Source organism: Molothrus aeneus, chromosome 2, assembly GCF_037042795.1.
Source record: "Molothrus aeneus isolate 106 chromosome 2, BPBGC_Maene_1.0, whole genome shotgun sequence".
NCBI lineage: Eukaryota > Metazoa > Chordata > Aves > Passeriformes > Icteridae > Molothrus > Molothrus aeneus.
Genome location: NC_089647.1, coordinates 106,533,567 through 106,554,364, shown reverse-complemented (window position 1 = coordinate 106,554,364; position 20,798 = coordinate 106,533,567). Strand labels below are relative to the sequence as shown.

Genomic DNA, 20,798 nt, shown 5'->3' with positions numbered 1-20,798 from the left:
TATTTTAACATTTTATATAAATGTATATATGTGTAGCATTAAATTGTTTTCTAGTTTGTGGTTTTTTCACTAAAAAAATGGCTTTTGGTATTTTTTCAGGTGTCCAAAGATCTTCCAGAAAAACAGAAAGAAATAGAGATTCTGCTAAAGGATTTTGTTGAACTTGATCAACAACTAAATCAGGTGATATTGTGGGTAACACCTGTCAAGAACCAGCTAGAGCTTTACAACAAAGTGGGTCAGCCAGGAGCCTTTGATATTAAGGTAAATTTTCCTCCAATTAAAAAAAGCATTGGAGTACTTAGTGGTCAAAAATTCAGTTTCAACATCAGCTGTATAGTGTTTATTAAAGATGTAACTTTGAGGCAGAAGTCAACAGTGGTTCCCAGAAGTTCAAAACACTGTGAATTAAGGAAACATTTTATTCTTTTCTACTGAATGGTTTCCAGTGAGAGGGCTGATTAGAACTAATGGTTCCAAGATGATATATGAGTATAACCTATTATTTTTGCCATATTATATACATGAAAAAATAGCCCCAAAAGTCAATGCTTTAAATTTTAATATAAAGTGAACTAAAATTCATTATATCAGTGTTGAACCATTAAAGCTATTTCATTAAATCTATTATGACTATATGAAAATCAGAACATTTAGGACCATAATGCAATTCTGATATTGAAAGGAAAGATATTTAACTGCACAGATAACACTCCAGAATCAATAAAGGAGATTATCTAATTACTGTGAGAAAAATATTTGTAATCTGATCTTTATTATAGATTTAAGTATAAAAAATATGCCTGTGTACGGATTGATTGAGGCTAGAGGAATTAAGGGTGAAAAATACTGTCTAGAATCAACTGTCCTGCTGGGTGTACACTTAGATCTTTTGGCCTTGCTCTCTATCTATGGTCTTCAAATAAACCGAGGAAATATTTAAAGTACAATATATCATCAGAATCTCTGAGGTGATAGTTTATAGTAGCTCAGCATCTTGTTCACAGAGGTGAAGATTAAACAGAAGACACTGAGCTTTGTTTTGTATCAATTTGATAGTGCAATTTTCAGTGGAAAATGAAAAAAATATAAATATTGAAAATTTTCCTGTCTTGCAAGAAATGGAGTAATACCTGCTCCTGAAGATGCATGGTTTTGCAGAGCATGTTTATTAAGTTTACTTTAACTTAGTTTCTGCTAAGGAACTGGTTTAATGCCCAAACACTTTTTAAGCCATGCAATCACATTATAAAAAACACTGAATCTCAAGTCCTGTTGCAGTCCTATAATTGACAGAATGAGTTCAGCAATAGCATTTGTTCCCTTTCTAAAGGATAAAATTAGTGTAGCTTTTTGCAAATGTCATTGTATGTTCTGAATGACTGATGGAATTTTTGTTTCAAGAAAACTCCTTATCTCGTGTAGTTTAACAAAAATTTTTAGGTGATTCAAATATTTTTCTATTTTGTTCCTGTATTTCTACAATGATTCTACCATTGAATTTTTATATAAAATGAAAATAGGGCTAAGTTTCTACAAAATATAGGACTATAGTTTTCCATACTTATTGTGAGTTAAATGTTCTGCTTGGCTCTTCCATCTTGTGGTGATGTGACTAGACTATTTCTGAAAAATGGTTTAAAGAACAGGAAAAAAAATTAAAAATCTGTAGTCCTGAAATGGAGGGAGGAAGTCATGTATGCCCTGAGAGGTGGGGAGACAATGAAGAGTTCCAAAGAAACTCAGATATCCTTTCTCTCTGTAAAAGACTCCACCATATTTCTTTCAAAGATGAATTTATATCACTTTCCTTTTTATCTTTTTTTTTGCCTTTATATCACTTTTTTAAAGAGTGACCAGTTTTAGTTGTAGACAGCTTAGCTGTGATTATAAGAACTTAAGGGATTATAAGGACTACTGCAATTATAAGGACTGTAATCATATGAAGTGTATTTGCTTCTTATCTGCATGTTATCTATGTGGATTGCTTTTAAAAGCCATAGATTTAACTTCTTTAAGATGTTAAATTAGGTTTATCCAGACTGTAGGTTTCTTTTGACAGAGAGAAATTTTTACATTTAAGACACTTTATTAATTATCTCTAAAGGCAGATTATATCCTCAAAACCTTTTTTTAAGATTTAGCAGAGTAAGACCATTAATAACTACAAAACTCATTAAGAATGAGTAGATATAATTTAGGAAAGCAGCCTATTCTTGACAGTGTTCAACTTTACACTCAACTTCAAACATACACATAAAAATACACATAAATATAAACATTTCAACATTGTTGAAATGTTTATATTTATGTGTATTTTTAAATTGCTATCCTAATTGCAATTTAAATTAATTTAAATTGCTAAGGCTAATATGTACCTTTAAAAAAGTAAGGGTGTGTATCCTACCTATGGAAAGGATGTGTCTTTTGCTCTGGTATTGCCAGATGCTGTATAAATATTCAATGTTTATTCTACAACCATTTTAATGCCTTCACCAATATCCAAAGAACACTGAAGTCTCTCCTGTAGGATTTCATAACTCCTTTTCTCAGAAACAAGAGTGACACTTATGATCACCTAGTAGAATGAAAAACATCGTGATAATATTTTTAGAAAAGAGACTGGATACAAAATTTTTAAAATAATCTTTTTGGACATTCTAAAAGCTTGGAAGCTATGAAGCAGAAGTTTAAAACTGGCCATTACACTTGTAAATATAGCACTGGACTGAAAAAGATCAGGTTTATGTAATTCCTCAGGAAAACCAGACTATTTTGATTGTAGGATTTGATGTAGTGGCTTGCAAATTTTAATTTTAATTTCATTTGAGACATTGTCTTCTATGAAACTTCTGTCAATGTTCTTCATACTCTTACTAAGCCTGCAATGTAAAGTTCTCCTTTCTTTTCAGCCACTAAATCCTCTCCTGACTCTTTTGTTTTCTAAGTTGTTTTGTCAGAAAAAGAGTTCCAAAATTAACATGAGTAGGTACAAACTTTAAGTATTGTAAGGTTATTAATTTCTAAAAGCCACAAAATATTGAGTGTTAGAAATTTTCTGACCTTAGAAGCAGGTTGACATAAATGGTAAGACCATTTTGGGGTGGATGGGTTGAAGAGAAATAGGACGTGGATATGTGTTTATTTTAAATGCATGGCTGGTGTGTCTTTAACTTGTTAGCAATATTATGTTGAAGTAATATGCCTATTTTAAAGCAAGTTTCTTGCATTTTTACTTATATTTAGCAAATTTCAACTACAGAAATTTGTGGTAGCTGAAATTCAAAATTGATACAAAAAGTAAAGTCCATCTAAAATTCCAATTATCAATATTCTGAAAGAATTTTCCAAAATAGAGTGATTTATTTCTCCCAAAAACATAACGACCTTTGCTTCTGACATGCAACTATAATCTGATAACTATCATTGAAGTTTCTTCTTTATATCAAGGGGTATAATAAATGTAGGTCCTTATCAGATAATCTGATTTAACCTTTTAAACAATATTGATCTATATGATACATGCATAATAAGTACATAAAGGAGAATATCTGGGAATTTCACTTTCACAACTTAAACTGATAACTTGCAATTTCTCTGAATTAATACCAGTTTAAAAGTCCATAAATTTTTTCCACCTGTAAAAATCAGCTATTTAAAAGACATGAGAACTCCCATAAATTTACTTAGAAGAAAAGTTAAATAAAATCTCCAACAGTGTTAACCTTTAATGGTGGCATAAAAGTAATTCTATGAGAGCAAAAAAGGTGCAACCAAAGGCAAAATTATTACACGTTGTTACAAAGAACTTGACAAAGTAAAACTTGGAAGACACAATACATAATTGGTCTTGGTTGCAAGTAGAGCAATTAAAATCCTTCCTATAGCTCTTAAAAATTCATCTCTGTTAGTAATTATGAAGTGCCCAGGACCATTTATTGGCCTAGAGGTTGACTGGCGCAGCACAGCTTGCATCCTTTCAGCAACAATCCCAACTCCCCCAAGAGCACAGTTGCATCCAAAGTTCCTGTTGCTGCACCTGTGGCTGGTGCTAATCCCTGCCCATGCCTGGGCATTGTCTCAGACCTTGCAGTTTGTCCCATGCTGGAAACAAAGCTCACAATTTAACAATGTGGGTAGTTATGCTGAATAACTTGAGCATATGCCCTCTCCCTTTTTGGTTCATTACTTCTGTCCCCACATAAAAAATCAGGGAAGGATGAAAATTAGTTATACTAAAATAAGAGTTGTTAAGATCCAATTATTGAGATATCTCTACCCAAATTAAGGTGCAAAGAGGATCATATACTGAAGTCAAAAATACAGATTTTATTTATCTGTAAAATGTGAGGTAGAGAGATAGAATGAAATAGAAAAGAGAGGGGAGGGGGGGAGAGAGAGAGAGAGAGGAAGAGACAGAGATGTGTTGAGCAGAAGATAGCACCACCCATGGGTCCAACAACGTCTTGTTGGTCTTCCTTCACCATGGGCATCTCCATGGAACTTGGGGGCCCCAAGTTCATTTAAAACTTTTCACTATTTAAAGACTCTTGCAACCATAGGAATTAATGTTCATTGGCTAAATAGTTCATGGTTCCAGATGCTTAATACCTGTTGTTTCCTACACTTGAATTCCAAGTTTGTAAAAACCTACATAGAGGGATGGGCTCTTTCCTACTTCACAGTAATACAATTAGAAAACAGAAGAATTGAAGATGCAGACATAAGGAGATTGGACAAATCCAGCACGTTCCTTGGTCACCCCTGTGGAGTAAGACCTTGTGGTGACCAAGGTACATACCAGGTGACTTCGTAGTCCTCCAATCCCTGGAAGGTTCTGTCATTTGAGGTTTTGGGCAACATCTTAGCCTCTAAAGTATGTCCAATTTCAATTTTAAAAGCAGAAAAAAATGTCAAGAAAAATGTGAACATTATTAAATTGTAGAAACAAACTCTTTAGTTATTCAGTCCCAGAAAGCATAATGTACTTTGCAACAGCATTTACTATAAAATATATTTCCTGCTGATTTTTTTTTCTTTCAGCTCATTCTGCTATCATAACTCTACACTTACCTCAAAGAATTACAGTATGGCTCAGTAAACTCTAATATATTTTATGCCATTATGATTTATCTTCATAATTTTCTTGGCCATAATTTAGAGGCTGTAGTGCCACAATTAGGACCCACACCCTCAGTTAAGATAATTTTCAGCAGTGGTGTCAAAAATCACACTTGAGCTTTAATAACTCATTTCTCAGTACGTAAAAAATGTATTTATTGAATAAAAGAAGAGAAAGGATTCTCCATTCTCAGGATGTAGAAAGTCTCTGTACCAGTGTTTTCTTCACTCATTATTTTCATCCTTAATTACAGTTTTCTTCTATAAACTGTCATATATATATATTTTTTTTAATTTAAGAAAATATCCAAATAAATCAACATTGAAGTGCATATTTGCAGGCTACAAATGTAAAGTATTAAGATAGATCTTTGTTCTTTTTGTTGAATATTTTTTTTACCACATTGACGTGATCATTTCCAATAATAGCATAATATGTAGACTGCACCTGTGAAATACTCATGTATATGCATGGGGAAGGCATGAAATCTACATCTATAAGAGAGTCTTGACTCCTTTGCTACTTGTGAGCACTGGAACGCTTCCAGGTTTGCAGTTTACCAGCTTCTCATGCATGTAGAATATATTTCATATTGTGTCTTTTATAACTCCGATTTCTGAAGCTTGACAGAATGACTCTGTCTGGGTTTGTTCTTTGACCTGGGTTTACCCTCATTCTGATAGCTATTTTGCATGATTTAGTATTCATACTTCACAAACTTAGATAGTATCATCATGAATTTCCAATTTTACAAAATGGTGCCAAGGAAATAGTACAACAGTTGTTTACATTACAGTATGGAAAAAGATTGGAGTAGTTAACAGAACAGCTCTGTTTACAGCTTCTGCCAGCACTGGTGTCTAAGCTGTGGGTGTTGCAGCCACAGTCAGTGGATGCAGCCATGGCAGGAGAGCCTTTCACCAATGACATGCTGAAGCTCAGCTCTTACTATGTCATTGTTTTTTACACATTGTTTTTTACATGGTGGTACTTTTTTTTCAATCAGTAAGTCCTCTCAGTACTATTGACTATGTAATGCCTTGAATTTCCTGGTCCTGCTTTGAATTTATGTTGATCAACTTTATTTTTCTTAGCTATTTTTCTTCCTCTGTCAATAAAAAAATCCACAGCTAAAGATGTGCATTTTCTAACTCCTGCACATTCAAATACCATAGTTTTGCTGGTTGTATTGCAACAATCTTTATTCATATAAGTAAACTTGAGTCCTAGGAAGTGATGGTTGCTTTTCAACTCTAAATGCAACCATATCCCCTCAGTGTAAACCTGAGGCTCTGCAGGATAACATGGGTGATATGAAATACTGTCTGTTAGTGAAGAATTTTGACATGAGGAAGTTTTATTTTCAGATCTGCCTGGTTCCTGACCCTAACAGCACTATCTCCAATTTTGTCTTGCTTCTTGGGCTCTTTAAGGGTAGCCTTGCTTCTTTCAAATCTGTGGCAATTTCACAGTATTTTGATATACATTTCCCAGGGTACTTTGGCGGTATTTTGGGCTAGAAATGTGTGGGATATCCATCTAACAGCAGGAGATAGTAGATTTAACAGCAGAGAAAGCTCTGTAGCAATTACTGAAGTGTGGACATCCACAAACATCTAATAGGATGGTCTCTACCTTCCCTTTTAATCTAGACACCACTGACAAACATTTTGCTAGTTTGGGGTTTTTTTTCAAAAAATATTAATATTAAAAAGAGCCTCTAAAACAAATCCAATAATATTGCTGGGCTATTAAGATATTATATGAAACATTTATAAAGAAATAGTTAAAACTCCAGCATGCAGTATGGCAACTCTGCAGCTGACTTGGAACAGTCAACAATTTGTCGTCTCTGAGATATGCATAGCAATTGTATCGTTGGTTCAGTGAAAGGTCAGAAGACACTACTCTGGTCATCCAGTCAGACCTGCTTTATAAAATCATCTTTTCCATTTTCTGGCTTATTTTCTGCTTGAACTGCAACACACCTCTCTCAAAAATAATAATTAAAAATCCCAGATGAAACCAAACCAACCAAGACCAGTTTCTAATTTCCACATATGAACAGTCATCCGCATCTCCTGGTAAATTACTTCAACGGCTGAGTTAAAAACCTGCACATTTTTCCTCAGCTGAGTTTATTTAACTCCATCTTTCTGTCACTCTGCTTTGTTTGCCAAACTAGAGAGAGGTCCAATACTGTATTAATAGACAGTAAAACTAAACCCTGTTTGTTCACCATCAGTATTGTTGTTCTAATTCAGACAAGAAAGAAAATATGGAGAATCTAATTAGTATTAGTTCAAAAAACAATTGTTGTAGTGGTCAAAGCAATTTTTTTTTGGTCCTGATAATGGTGTGGTTATCTTTAATCATGAGCTTTTTTGGGTAAGTCAGATAATCAGAGTCTAAGTAGGTGGCAAATGTTGCTATAATGGAAGTTATAGTCACTTCTTCATTGTCTCCTTAATGGAACATTTAAGGACATACATGAGCACTTTGAAATGTTTATTCTGATCCAGTCATCCAGATTTAATATACTTAAACCTTTTAGGGATACGTTATTCTGAACATGTGGATATAGACCTATATTTTACACTTTGAAACAGCCTTGCCTACGGCATCAACAATCTGTGAGCTCCAAAGTTATGGCTCAAGGAAGTTGAGCAAATACTGACCTTTATATCATCTTACTGACTATTCTGTTGAGATTTGTTTACTTTAGTTACAAGAAAAAAAGGGGGATCTTGGGAGTGGTGCTGCTCTAGTTGACAGTAAAAGAAAATACCTTCAGAAAATCCAACCAACCTTTTTTCTTGATTTATCCCAGTTTTATTTTCCTCTAAATATTTATTTCTGGATAGTCCTGTTCAATCCCAATTCTTTGTATGACAGGACCCCAAGTAGTTGAAAGTTTTGATTAGAGATTCCCAGATGTCTTGCTTACAGGAAGAACCCTAGAAAGCTTCAAGGCATGGTTAAATTCATGCTGTATTTTGAAGAACAGAGTGAGAATAATGGGGTTTTCTTAAGTGTATAAAAATCAAAATGACTGGATAGGACATAACAGAAATAAAAGCTTTCTTACTACAACCTACTGCAACTGTGACTAAGAAAAAATTAACATTTTGCAATCTGTTACAGTCAGATTGCACTTTTTAAATGTAGTCCATGTAACATTTGTGGTGTGCTAAGGCTTTAGAAAAATACTTTCAGTGGAAGTTAAAAGCTTTTTTACAGCCAAAAAAAAATCAAACTTCTTTCTTATATGTACATAGTGGAGCTGCTTTATTGTGTTGTGATGTAGTCAACAAGATATTATTTGCCAGAAACAATTTTAGAAACTCAAATATGTAAAGAATGAAAAGTATGTTGTCTAGTAAGCTAAGAAAAGCTTACAAATTGGATAATGCTTATATTATTTTAGTTGCTAATGAATTTTAGCTATTAGTGTGGATTATTTACTTTTACTTTGTTATTTAGTGTTTGAAATCTAAGGGTCAATATTTTATAAAGTCAAACAATCAAAATCTTCTGAAAAATTTTAATTCATAGATTTTTTTAGCCCTGCTCAATTATCATAAAACTTGTTGTTTTCTTTTGCTCCCCAGTTGTGATGTCCAGAAACACTTTAGTTAACTTAGAAAAGAAATATCTAGAACCTCTGATATCTTTTATTACTGATAACAATCTTCATTTAATAACATTTTCAATTTTTTTTTCCATCTAAAACATTCTAAGTTTCTGAGGAAGTGAGATTTTATTTACTGAATTCCTACTTCAAATACAAAATTTTGAAAGAACAAAAATGCTTCAGAAGAAAATGAACAGTAATATTTTAGTGCTTAAAGAGCCCTGGAACATACTCTAAACTTGCCAAGGATTGGTGTACTTTAATTTTGAGGTTTGACTAGTATAGTCCAGAAAACAAAGGATGAATTCTATATTCTATACATTCCATATTTTAAATGCCATTTCTCCCTCTTAGTTATATACTATATTCTTAAAATCATAATATATTCTTAAACTTTTAGATTATAGAAATAATCTTAGATTAGGGAAAAAGTCCATTGACTAGTTTCAGTCAAAGTGTATGTAAAAGTGTATGTAAAACAGAAGCTTTTTTCTCTGATTTCTTTTTTTTTTTTTTTTGGTCAGTGGCAGCAAATGTAGAAAATACACACAAAACTTCTTGTAGAAAATTAAAATACACATATTTACCCAACCTTATTCCTTATTCCTCTCTGTCTTGTTGAACAAGCTGCATAGTGTAGTAAAGGCACACATCAAGTAAACAGGTTTTCTTCTTTTGCATTTCTGGACTTTATTTTAATAAGTTGCATATTACCATTGTATGCATTTACATGGGGTCCATTTACATTTAATATTCTCACAAATTCTTTGCCACTGCAAAGATTTACTCTTTTTAGCACCAAATGGCCTGGGATGCTCAGCTTGATTCCAGTTCCCCTGCTGTTAAAAGAGGAACTGAATCTGCTCTGTTCCAACCTGAAGAGACAACCCCATCCTTCATGTTCTACAAACCTCTGTAGCTGGTGCTCCTTTCCTCTGCAGGAGAGCTCAGGATGTGTGGGATGGAAGGAAGGGTATGGGGAGAGGGCACAGAGGAGAGGGAGATGGTAGTGCCTGCTCCTTATCCTCTGACCTGTTGAAAGCCTTAGGAGTCATATCCTTCCTTCTAATCATAGGAAAAGGTTAAAGCTGCACTTTCTGGGAATTCTTTCTGGTCTTCACTTCAGCACCGCCATTTCCCCCTGGAGAACAGTTTTCCAGGGTGATTGTGACAGATTTAGGTCATTATAGAAGTTGAGGACATGGAAAAGATGGACAGAAATGCAATTCCCATTTAAGGAATGGATGGAGAAATGACACTTCTGTATAGGAAGTGAGTTGGCAGAATGCAGAAATTCATGTTTCTACTGCTAGCTCACTGAAAACCCTGCTGACCCTTTCAAATCATCTTCTCCAGACAATACAACAAACCACTTTATATTTCCCAGCCACCTTTGACTCCAAATCCTCTTGCAATCTCAATGGTCCTTTTTCCCTGCTTACTCATTTTCCCAATCTTTTTCCTTTACTCCCTCCTTACCTCTGGGTCATCACTCACCCCTCCTGTGCTCCTCTACACTTGAGTCCTTTTCCAAGGCATATACAGCCTTGATTTTTGCTTATAGTGCTTCAAACTCTTAGTGTAGAATTTATATCTGTTTACTCTCTGTGGTGGTCACTTTTCCTGTATTTTAAATAGCATAATGAGTTTATTTTTGGCAGATAAAAACTGACCATCCTTAAGAAAAAATTAATAACTCTTTATTTTTAAAAACTAACATGTATTTGGATTTTGTCCTTGATAACTTTGAATGACAATAAGAAGGCTGTCAACTCTTGTCAATCACTTCATTATATACTTGACAACCTTAAGTTAGAACAGAAGAGAAGAGCAAGGCTGAGGAGTAGCAAACCTAATTTTAGATAAATAAAAGAAAATTACTCCACAGGAGAGAATGAAAATGCCAAGTGGACTTTGCTGTATTTTTCATCCATCAGTGATCATTTGTCAGTTTTTTCTTGAAATCTGGGCTCAGATAAGTCAGATTTTTACACTTTACACATTCTTTTACCTTTTCATTTTGCCAACATACTTTTAAAGGAATAGTTTTAAATACAATAAGAGGTAGTAGAGTTTGTCTATAAGCGCACATTAGGAATATGCACCTCAGAGATCTGTCTCATATTCTGGCATCAATGCCTGGTTTGGCAAAAGGCTGAACTGAGAAAACCTCTGATGATGACATTTTAACTACTTATATCTTGATATTCTGTGCCTAAATCAGTTATGGTTCTTCCCTGAAATTTTCTTATGGGACTTCAAGGAGCAACCCAATCCATGTTTTGTTTGTGAGCTTTGAGCATTTAAACAGTGTGTCCAAATCTCTTCTGAAGAAATCTATTCCAATTGCAAGAATATTAAACAATATTAGATGCAGGTGGCTTGTGAAAATATGGCAAAACTTTCCCAACAAGTAATCCTTTTAAATTTAATATATGACAGAATTTGCAGCCATAAGGATGGGTTGCAAGCACTGTGTCCCAGCATCTCAGGAAGTTAAAGATTTTTGAAAGGTGATCAAGTGTTTGATGTATAGTAGTACTAGTTTTATTGGAAATAATGGATAATAAATCAAGATGTGATTTCATTGTTGAAAGCATAAGCTTTTTAGAAGTGTGGGTGAGTTAGTTAGAAGTTAGTGAGTTAGTACCTCAGCTTTGGTTTTTGGCTTCCTCCTTGTACTACTGATAACAGCTCAGGCACTATTCAAAGTGTTCTTAATCTAAGTAAACAAATAAATGCAAAAGCAAACTTAGAGAAATTACAGGGCAGTTTACCAAGGCTCGAGTGAAGTTAATACCAAAATTGTAGTTTGCTTCAGTGCAGTTATGTTTTCTAAGATAGGAAATTCCCTCTCCTATTCAACAAAACACAGTTTTCTAACATTCTCACTATATTTTCGTATGTTCTATTCTTAACAGAAAACATTCTATCTCTTCAAAACACAGTTCTTGAAAGGCCTTGGATATATTCTTGATAATAGCATATTATTTATGAAACAGTGACTGTTCTTTTGCAAGATTATATGTTTTTTTCTCTACCAATCACAAGCAATTTAAAATACTGGAATCTGAAGAGGAGCTCATTCAAATGAACACTTACAGCTACACAAGGTCTTATTAGTTTTGATTTCATTTGCTTTAGGTTGATTGCTGCTTAATAAATATTAGAAACAGGCAATGTATGTCTTCATAGTTTTTTGTAAATTGGAAATGATGCAAAGTTTTCATACCTGATAGATATTTGAATGTTTGATTTGGCTGATACTATTTTGGATGATATTTCAACAAAAATTGGTTTATTTTTTACTTGCTGATTTAAGTTAAAATAAAAATTTATGCGTAAAGTAATCTTAGTTCTTTCTCACACTAAAGTTAATGATAATGTGGAAATCACTCAATCCTGTTGCAGATTTTGTCCAAAACTTCCAAGTAAAGGCAGCTTTGACATTGGGTGTAGTGCTGTAAAGCTTAACTCTTGTGAGATGCTCTTGTTAAGAGTCAGTGTTTTTCACTGGAAAAATTTTGCATTTCAAGATGCTTGGCAGGGCAGGTAGGAATACTTTCTAAACAGTTGTTGTGGGTTAATGATGGCAGGCAGCTCAGCCCCACACAGCTGCTTGCTCACCACCTGCCCCCTCCCATCCCTACATTCCCAGTGGGATGGGCAAAAGAACCATAAGAGCAAAGGTGAAAAGACTGGGGGGTTGAGATAAAGACAGCTTAACAGGTAAAACAAATCTGCCCATGCAAGCAAAGCAAAGAAAGAATTAAATCACCAGTTCCCAAGGGCAGGCAGGTGTTCAAGTATCTCCAGGAAAGCTGGGCTCATTCATGAGAAACAGTTGGAAAGACAAGTTCTTTTGCTCCAGATGTCTCCCTTCCATACTTCCCCACAGCCTTTATTGCTGAGCACTGGGTTGTATGGGCAGGGACATCCCTTTGGTCAGTTGGGGTTGGCTGCTGCCACTGTGTCCCCTCCCAGTTTGCTGTGCACCTCCAGCCTGTTTGCTGGTGGAGCAGCATGAGAAACAAAGAAGGTTTTGAATTTGTGTCAGTGCTACTCAGGAACAGCTAAAAGATGCCTGTGTTATCAACACTGTTTTCATTGTAAATGCAAAACATAGTGCCATCCAGGCTGCTCTGAGGAAAGTTAGGTTCATCCCAGCTATGCCCAATACATCCATGTAAGCCTGGGCCCAGCTGAATAACATTTGCTTACTAATTCTTTTCATTCTTTGTAATGAGAATTTGTTTTTTCTAGATGAAATCAATGGTTGTGATTCTAAAAAGATTGACTTCTGAGAACATACTTATTTATGGAAATTAAAACAAAAGGTGCCACCACTCAGAGTGTGGATATAATTTCCCCATTTTCATTTGCAAACCAGGCAGTTGAAAATGAGCCAACACCATTCTTTCCATACTATAAGAATAATAAATCTAATAGTATAAATAATTCTATAAATTCTATTTACTGAAATCTACCTCTGTTTCTGCTGTTCAAGTAATGTACTGGAGCAGTCTTTGCCATTCCTTCCAGTGAAACTGTTGGAAGATAAGTGGTAGAAATACATCTTCATGCACATTCTTTTAAAACTATTTATGAAAGACTAATACCAGAAGATGACTATACCTAAAAACATATGACAATCAACAAATAAGTGCTAGACCAGTAACAGATTTTGATTTTGACTTCTTTCCTAGTTCCTTTGTGTACCCAGAAATTCCTCTGAAAATTATTCTTTTACTAAACTTGAAAAGAGAATGAAAATTTGCAGCTAAGCCCTGGCTAAGAAAGAGAATAATAAGCAACTAAGAATTTGATGGTAAAATAAATATGTCAATTCTTCTCTCACAAGTTAAATTATTTTAAAATCAGTTTATTGAACAAAATTTAATTATTTATGCAATAAGAGAGAATAAATTCTGATTTCTCTTTCCTGTTTACAAGAAGAAATGTCATGGCTCAATATTTTTATAATTATCACCAAATTTCACTTGCCGGTCAAGGTGCTTGTGGTGTACCCCATATCTGCTACTGTGTTGATCTAAATAACTTTTCTTCCTCCAAAGCTGCTCTTCTTTAGCACCTAAAAACACAGAATACTAAGAGAGAGCTAGTAAAATTATTGTGACTTCCCTTATTTTCTTGCATGAATTTCTCATTTTGTTTTTCTGCTAAATTTCCTTTTTCTCTGTCAGTTCTCTTGGGTTTGTTATTATCTCTTTTTTATTATGCACTGTAAATAAGAGAGGATCTGCAGTCTTGGTGGAACAAGAGCAGCTATTTCATCCCGTCCTGTACAGTCTCAAAATAAAATATTCTGAATCACATCCAATCTCAAAGAATTCTGACTGCACCTTTTTGCAGTGCAACTGGATGATTAACTGTGCTTTATCAGTATGTGACCACCACAGCCAAATTCTTTTCATATCCTGTATCTGCAGGTCATGTCTCTACAGCTAATAATTTCATCTATCTTCAGTACCTCCAGGAAATTTCCTTTTCAGGATAGACAGCTGCAATGGATAGATAGTGATTTCTCTGTGTGGGGAGAAATTACTGTATTTCATCTCCTCTAGAAGTACAGAAGAAGCTCACAAATTTCTGATAGCCAGCAGGAAAACATGCTTTGGATAAAACATTTCACTCTGCAGAACGGTAGGGTTTGCAATTTCAGGCTCTTCACATGGCCTAAATTTTGGGACCTTCTTAGTTCCATTTCTTTGTGGAGGATTTCCTTGCTCTTCTCTTTCCTTCCCTTTTCCAGTAGTAGGAATAAAGCATATTAGAGGGAACAGAATAATGAAAAACACCAAGTCTTAAAAGACATGATGTCGGCATATTTTACAAATGCACAAAGGCTGCACTTGTAGGTTTGCAAAGTGGTTATGAACTCTAAAATTACACTTTTAGAAGAAAGAGGTCCTTCATGTAGTGGTCTTTTCTGTGTAAGGATTGTTCTCTCTCCATAATATTTCAAATATTTTCCACATAGGTCAAGAATTATAGTTGTATCACTTTTCCAGATTCTCATTAAAACCAGGTGTCTTTAGTTTGCATACTTTACTCTAAAAAGCTGAATGTATCTCACAATATTCTTTTCCACATTAAGATAGCTTCTAACATAGGCTTGGGATCAAATTTTATTCTCACACATTTAGAAGATCAGTCAGTTAATGTAATAGGGAAAAGAATTATTATTTTATTTAATCATTAAAATGGCATTTTTAGAGGCAGGTGCGTAAAATTTTGTCCACTAGTTACAGAATAATTTTAGTGATAAACTAATTTTACACCACTTTGACCGAGGCCACTAATGGAATGGTCTTTAAATTGAATTACTTCAGGGGCTTATTTTGTACTATTTTTCATAAATCCCTAAGACAGGAGGGTGTATTTAAATTCTGTAATTCAGATGTTCAGAGAGCATTTTATTTCTATATAGAGATAACTAAAATATTCAGAAAGTTATCAAATCTTTTTATCTGTTACATAAAAAGAACAGTTGTAAGAGCTTGCCTTTCCTTGAATTTTATCTAAATTGATTAAAGTCTTTATTCAGGAAGTTTAAATATTGGCAGCTGCATTTTCCCCCCAGTGGATTAGATTCCAACTCAAGATGGCCACGGAACTGTTTATAGCATATCTTGGATGTATTCTAATAATAATGGATAAATAACTAAAGTGACTCCCAAGAATGCTGTTGACTGTACTGTCTGACCTGCCATCAAGATCTGATGCTTACTGTGGTATAGCTGAACTTTGATGTATTTTAATTAAGTCTCCTCTGACCATTCTTCTTTGTGGTGGTTTAGCTTGTTATCCTGCTCCATGAATGAGACTATGAAGAGCTGAGTCAAAGGAAAAAAATGAGGTCACTTTTTTAGAATCAATTCTTGAAAATGGGAATATATTAATGTTTTCTATCTACTGTTTTTTTTTTCGTATGGAAGTATGAGGAAAAAATGAAGCACTCAGAAACTCACCACTTATTTATAGTTTTTTCCTTAATATGTGGGAAGAGTAACTTGAAAGATAGGTGTGAATGTTTGCTGGAATTACACATTTACAGCTGTAAATAAAGAAAGGTAATGTTGTAGGTGACTCCTTCCAAGGGGAATTGAGGGCCCTGTGTTCAAACTGGATCCATTCCTCAGAGAACTCTTTTGCCTCCTCGGGGTCCAGATTAGAGCCATCATTAAGAGACTCCCTGGACTCTGATTATTACCTACTTCTGGATGTCCAGGTCAGCAGTGACAAGAAGTTCTAGAGCAATTAAAAAAGGCTTCAGGACACTGGGATGACTGGTTGAAGGGAGAGGAATAGGAACATTTTCCTCAATCCCTTTGGTAGCAGGGAAGAATTCTGAAAGGTCCAGGAGAACACACCTGACCAATACATGTCTTAAAGATTGTTGCATTGGCCTTTTTGATCATGGGGTGGTTTATACAGCAGCAGCCCTATTGGAGAAAGATGGAATTCACTTGTCTAAAAGGGGGAAATGTTTACAGTTTGCAGGAGTGTTGATCTTCTGGAGGGCAGGAAAGTTTAGCAGAGGGGCCTGGACATGCTGGAACAATGGGCTGAGACCAGAGTCTCAACAAGGCCAAGAGCCAGGTCCTGCCCTTGGGTCACAAAAACACCAGGAAGAGTGGCTGGAAAGGTACCTGGAGGAGAAGGAGCTGGGGGTGCTGCTCAGCAGCAGCTGGACATGATCCAGGTGTGCCCAGGGGGCCAGGGAGGCCAAAGGCACCTGGCCTGGATCAGCAATAGTGTGGCAGCAGGACCAGGGCAGGGATTGTCCCCCTGTCCTCGGCACTGGTGAGGCCACACCTCAAATCCTGTGTCCAGTTTTGGGCCTCTCACTACAAGAAGGGCATTGAGGGGCTGGAGTGAGTGCAGAGCAGGGCAGCAGAGCTGGGGAAGGGTCTGGAGCACAGCTCTGATGAGGAGCAGCTGAGGGAGCTGCAATGGTTTAGCCTGGAGAGATGGAGGCTCAGTTTATCTCTCAAACTCCCTGAAAGGAGCCATGTGAGGATCTGTCTCTTCTCCCAGGTAACCACTGACAGAACAAGAGGATATGGTCTCAGGCTGAGCCAGGGGAGGTTCAGGTTGGACATGAGGAAGAATTTTTGTATCAAGATGATGGTCAGGGGTGAACATGCTGCCTGGGGAAGTGGTGGAGTCACCATTCCTGGAAGTGTTCAAGATGTTCAAGTTCCAAGCATATTATGCTATAGTTCAGCTGAAGTGATGGCGTTTGGTCCAAGTGTTGCCTGTAATCAGAAGAAAAGCTTTTCCAAACAATGTTAAAGTGCTAATATAAAGAACAGTTCTATAATTAAAGCTTTCAGGTGTACAAATACAGCTATGCAGGCAAGAAATATAGGATTTCTACAATTTTTATAAGGTTAATTAATTAGTCTATCTATCAGGTACACCCAATTGCACACCAGTTGCCTTGGTAATCCACCCTTGGGCACCTTGGAGTGTCTCCAGGGAGTTCTTGTTTTGTCTTTCAAATGCTGGTGCAAAACAAGATGTCCTTGTTAGAAATTCTTTTCTTGACAATAAGACTAAACAGAATTTCAAGAATATAACATAATGTGATCGAAAGTGTTAGCTATTGTTCTAAAGCATGAAAAACGGTAAGAAAGTTCTAGAAATTCTAAAACTATGTATTAAAATCTACAAAGCTACAAATAAATGAAAAAGCTAAAACTCTTTAGGTATCAAAAGGTTGGACTTGATCATGGATGTCTTTTTTAACCTTAAGGACTTTGTGTGCATGAATTAGAAGATCCACCTCTGAGAATTCTCATTACAAGTTACGCTCTTCTAAATCTAAACACATGAAACACATATTTAAATGTAGTTTTCCATCATCATGTTTAATGTATATGGAGATTTATATCTGGTTATTTCATAAAAGTTTGTTTGAAATTAAAAGCAGCCAAATAGTTTTAGATTTTAGATTTATTATATTTGCTTGTTACACATCACTGCCTTGTCTTGATAAGTAAAGGGAAATTGCTTAGTGCTTTTCTTTTCCTGTGAATAAATTCTCTCCTTTAATTTTCATTTAATGTACTGTCTTGCTAAAAAGAGGTCATGAAATAACTTGGAAAAAGAGGTTTTGAAACAACTCACTATACTAATTTCAGAGTTACATTTTTTTTGTTTGAAGGCTGTAATTAAGATTCCAATTTTGTGTTGTATTTCACTGTGAAGACACAGGTTTAATCACCCTGAACTTCTTCTACTGTCCCAGCAGAATATGTCCAAAGGATGTAAGCTCATGGGGGAATTGATCCCAAAAGTTACCAGTGCTACCAGAGAAGGTGAATCAGCGCTTATATAAAAAATATAGACCAATGCCGTAGTTGACTGGGCCTCCTAAAGTATGTGCAGCAAATGTCAAACAGCCTGCCTGTGTCTGCTAGGATACTTTCCATCCCTTGAAATAACATATGACAAGCCATGAAATTTTATCTTCCATTGGCATACACACCAGAGGTTTAGTCAATATATTGGTTTCAGCTAGTGAATATGAATTTTCTGAGTTCTGAGCTATATCAATAGACTTTCATAGTCCAGGTGGGGCTGTAGACAAGTCCTTGCCACTTTTTCAGCCTGTAACTTTGTTCAGCAGGTTGAATTGGCATGTTGTTGTAAATGCAGAAGCTACTGTGGCTTATTCAGCAGAGAGCTTTCATCAGTTTGGATGCACTACTTTAACACCACTGAAAATTCACAGATAGTGCGTCATGAATAAAGGTAGCCTCTGATTCTTGTTTATACATGTTTGAGAAACAGCAGTTTCCAGTGATGATGTATTTTAATTTGCCATATGTGTGAAAAGTTGAATTAGCATATTCATCACCCAGCCCAGAAGCAGCACTATGATTGCTTTCCCAGGCAGTTCATAAATTGTGCAATTCCAGCAGTCAGCTCTGTCTCCCAGAGACAGCTCTGCATCCTCCCACAGCAAAGTGAGTGTGAGGACTTTATCAGGACTTTAAAACAAATATGACTTTGGTATTCTCTGAAAACTAGTGGAAATGAGCATCTACAATTCCTTCTAGCTTTAGCAGTAGCCTGTCTTGTGTGATGAAGATTAGAGATCAGGCTCTGCACTGGGAATATGTTCTTCTCCTGGATTCTGCACAGCCTAGATAATAACTGTGGTCTTTTTTGTGTGCAAACCATCAGAGGCTATATTGTGATCATTACCATTTTCTTCTCTTAGGGGATTAAATGATGGAGCAGAATCCTGTAACTACTCTCTTGCCTGTCAGCCCTATTAATAGAGTGTCACCCAGCAATTGGATTTGAAATTGCTGGAAACTTGTTCACTGGGCAGGATTTATCAAGGGGCTATCCCTTCAAGCAAAGAACTGGGCAAAGAGTTACTACAGCAATTTTGTGTCAAATGTGTACTTATTCAAAGTAATTTTGTTATGTTTTTAATTTATGTTGGGATTAGTGGGAGACAATCAAAGTATTTGCTGCTCTGACAGATAAGATACCTGTTAATTTCAGCAGTGTCCAAATGAATACCAAGATATTGAGAACTTCTTTTTCCATGTACTCTTACCTCTATTCTTATTGCCACATATATCTCAAAGGAAGCATCATGCTGTATTGGATAGACTTGCATGATGCATTTTGGTTTAGGTCAAGGCCACTGAATTTGAAAGACTTAATTACAAGAGGGGAGTTCATGTAACTCCAGAAAATTGTAGAGCAAAAGGAATCAGTGATTTAACAACTCAATACACTACGCCTTCCACACTTGTTACAGCCTGAAAGAAAATGGTGTCTGTGTTCCTAGACTAGTCCATGGTAAAACACAAAGTCCAGTGAGGGTGGAGGATTGAGAGATCCACTTCAAAGGCACATTCATGCCACAGGTTAACCCTCAGCATAGGCACATCCATGGTGTTCTCGGTTTTCTTGGACTATATAAGGAGTTTCAATGTGATTTTCCTGCTACAGAATTTGTTATGTTAACTGAAGCTGTCATAAAAGAAAATGAGTATTTGAAACATGTAGAATAACAGAAGAGGAAATATTGGCCAAATACTGCAGATAGCTTAGTTAGAAGAAAAAAACAAAAAGAAATCCCAAAGCAAACAATGAAACAAAAACTAACAATTATTAAAATGCCTAGCTTTCATTAAGATAGGGAGAAAATTATCCCTTCATTAACACTCCTTGATTTTTTTTTCTTTATGTGCTGAGTAGGGAAGTAAAAAGTTAACATAGTATTGAAATGGAAAGAAAATAAGACTTTAATGAGGGTTTTATCAAAAGGTTAATAAACTCTCACCCACCTCAATATCCCAATTTTGCAATGCATTGCTTTTTAGTCCTCATTCTCTATGAATCCTTACAGTTATATTTCATTAACATTGAAACGTGTAATAAGAAAAAATGAAATTGAAACATGCTTCAAATATCATTGCAAGAAATCATTGCGTTCAAATATCATTGCAAGGTTTGATTCATTTGTTGTTGACCAATAGTATTTGAAAAGAAAAATTAAAGACGACATTGAATTTACTAAGCCTTTATTTTTAATGTTGTCCATAAAGTTTTGCAAGTAAAGTTTTAGGGAGCGGTGTAGACATACTTTATATGTTGAGTTTAAACATAGGAGCAAAATGGCCCCTTTTTGGGACTTAAAATTGCATGGATTTCAGCAGGTTTATTGCAGTAAAAAGAACAGCAGATTTTCACCAATAAAACAATGTGTTACCTCAGATAGTGGCATACATGGCACACAATCTTGTCTACTGTTGTGTTTATGATAACTGAGAATGTGGACAGAAAATTAACTTGGTGATTCAGTGGGTAGTCAGCAATGATTACAACAAAGTAATCAACCTATATTGTAGGTGGGTGAAGAGAGGAAAACAAAAAGACCCCAACCAATTCATTTTGATAACTCAGCTATTGTTTCACTTATATTACTAGAGAAAAAATGAAATAAAGCATGAATCTTGGAACTCCAGATGTAGTTTATCTTTTCTT

General features: G+C 35.4%; 1 protein-coding gene across 1 annotated transcript in view; it reads left to right on the top strand.

Annotated features, from left to right (window-relative positions):
• Positions 1-20,798, top strand: part of DMD (dystrophin) — a 1,043,102-nt gene that overhangs the window by 676,718 nt on the left and 345,586 nt on the right. The window contains exon 47 of the mRNA XM_066545460.1: positions 100-264. Coding sequence (XP_066401557.1) covers positions 100-264 — 165 coding nt within the window. The remainder of the gene's footprint in view (positions 1-99; positions 265-20,798) is intronic.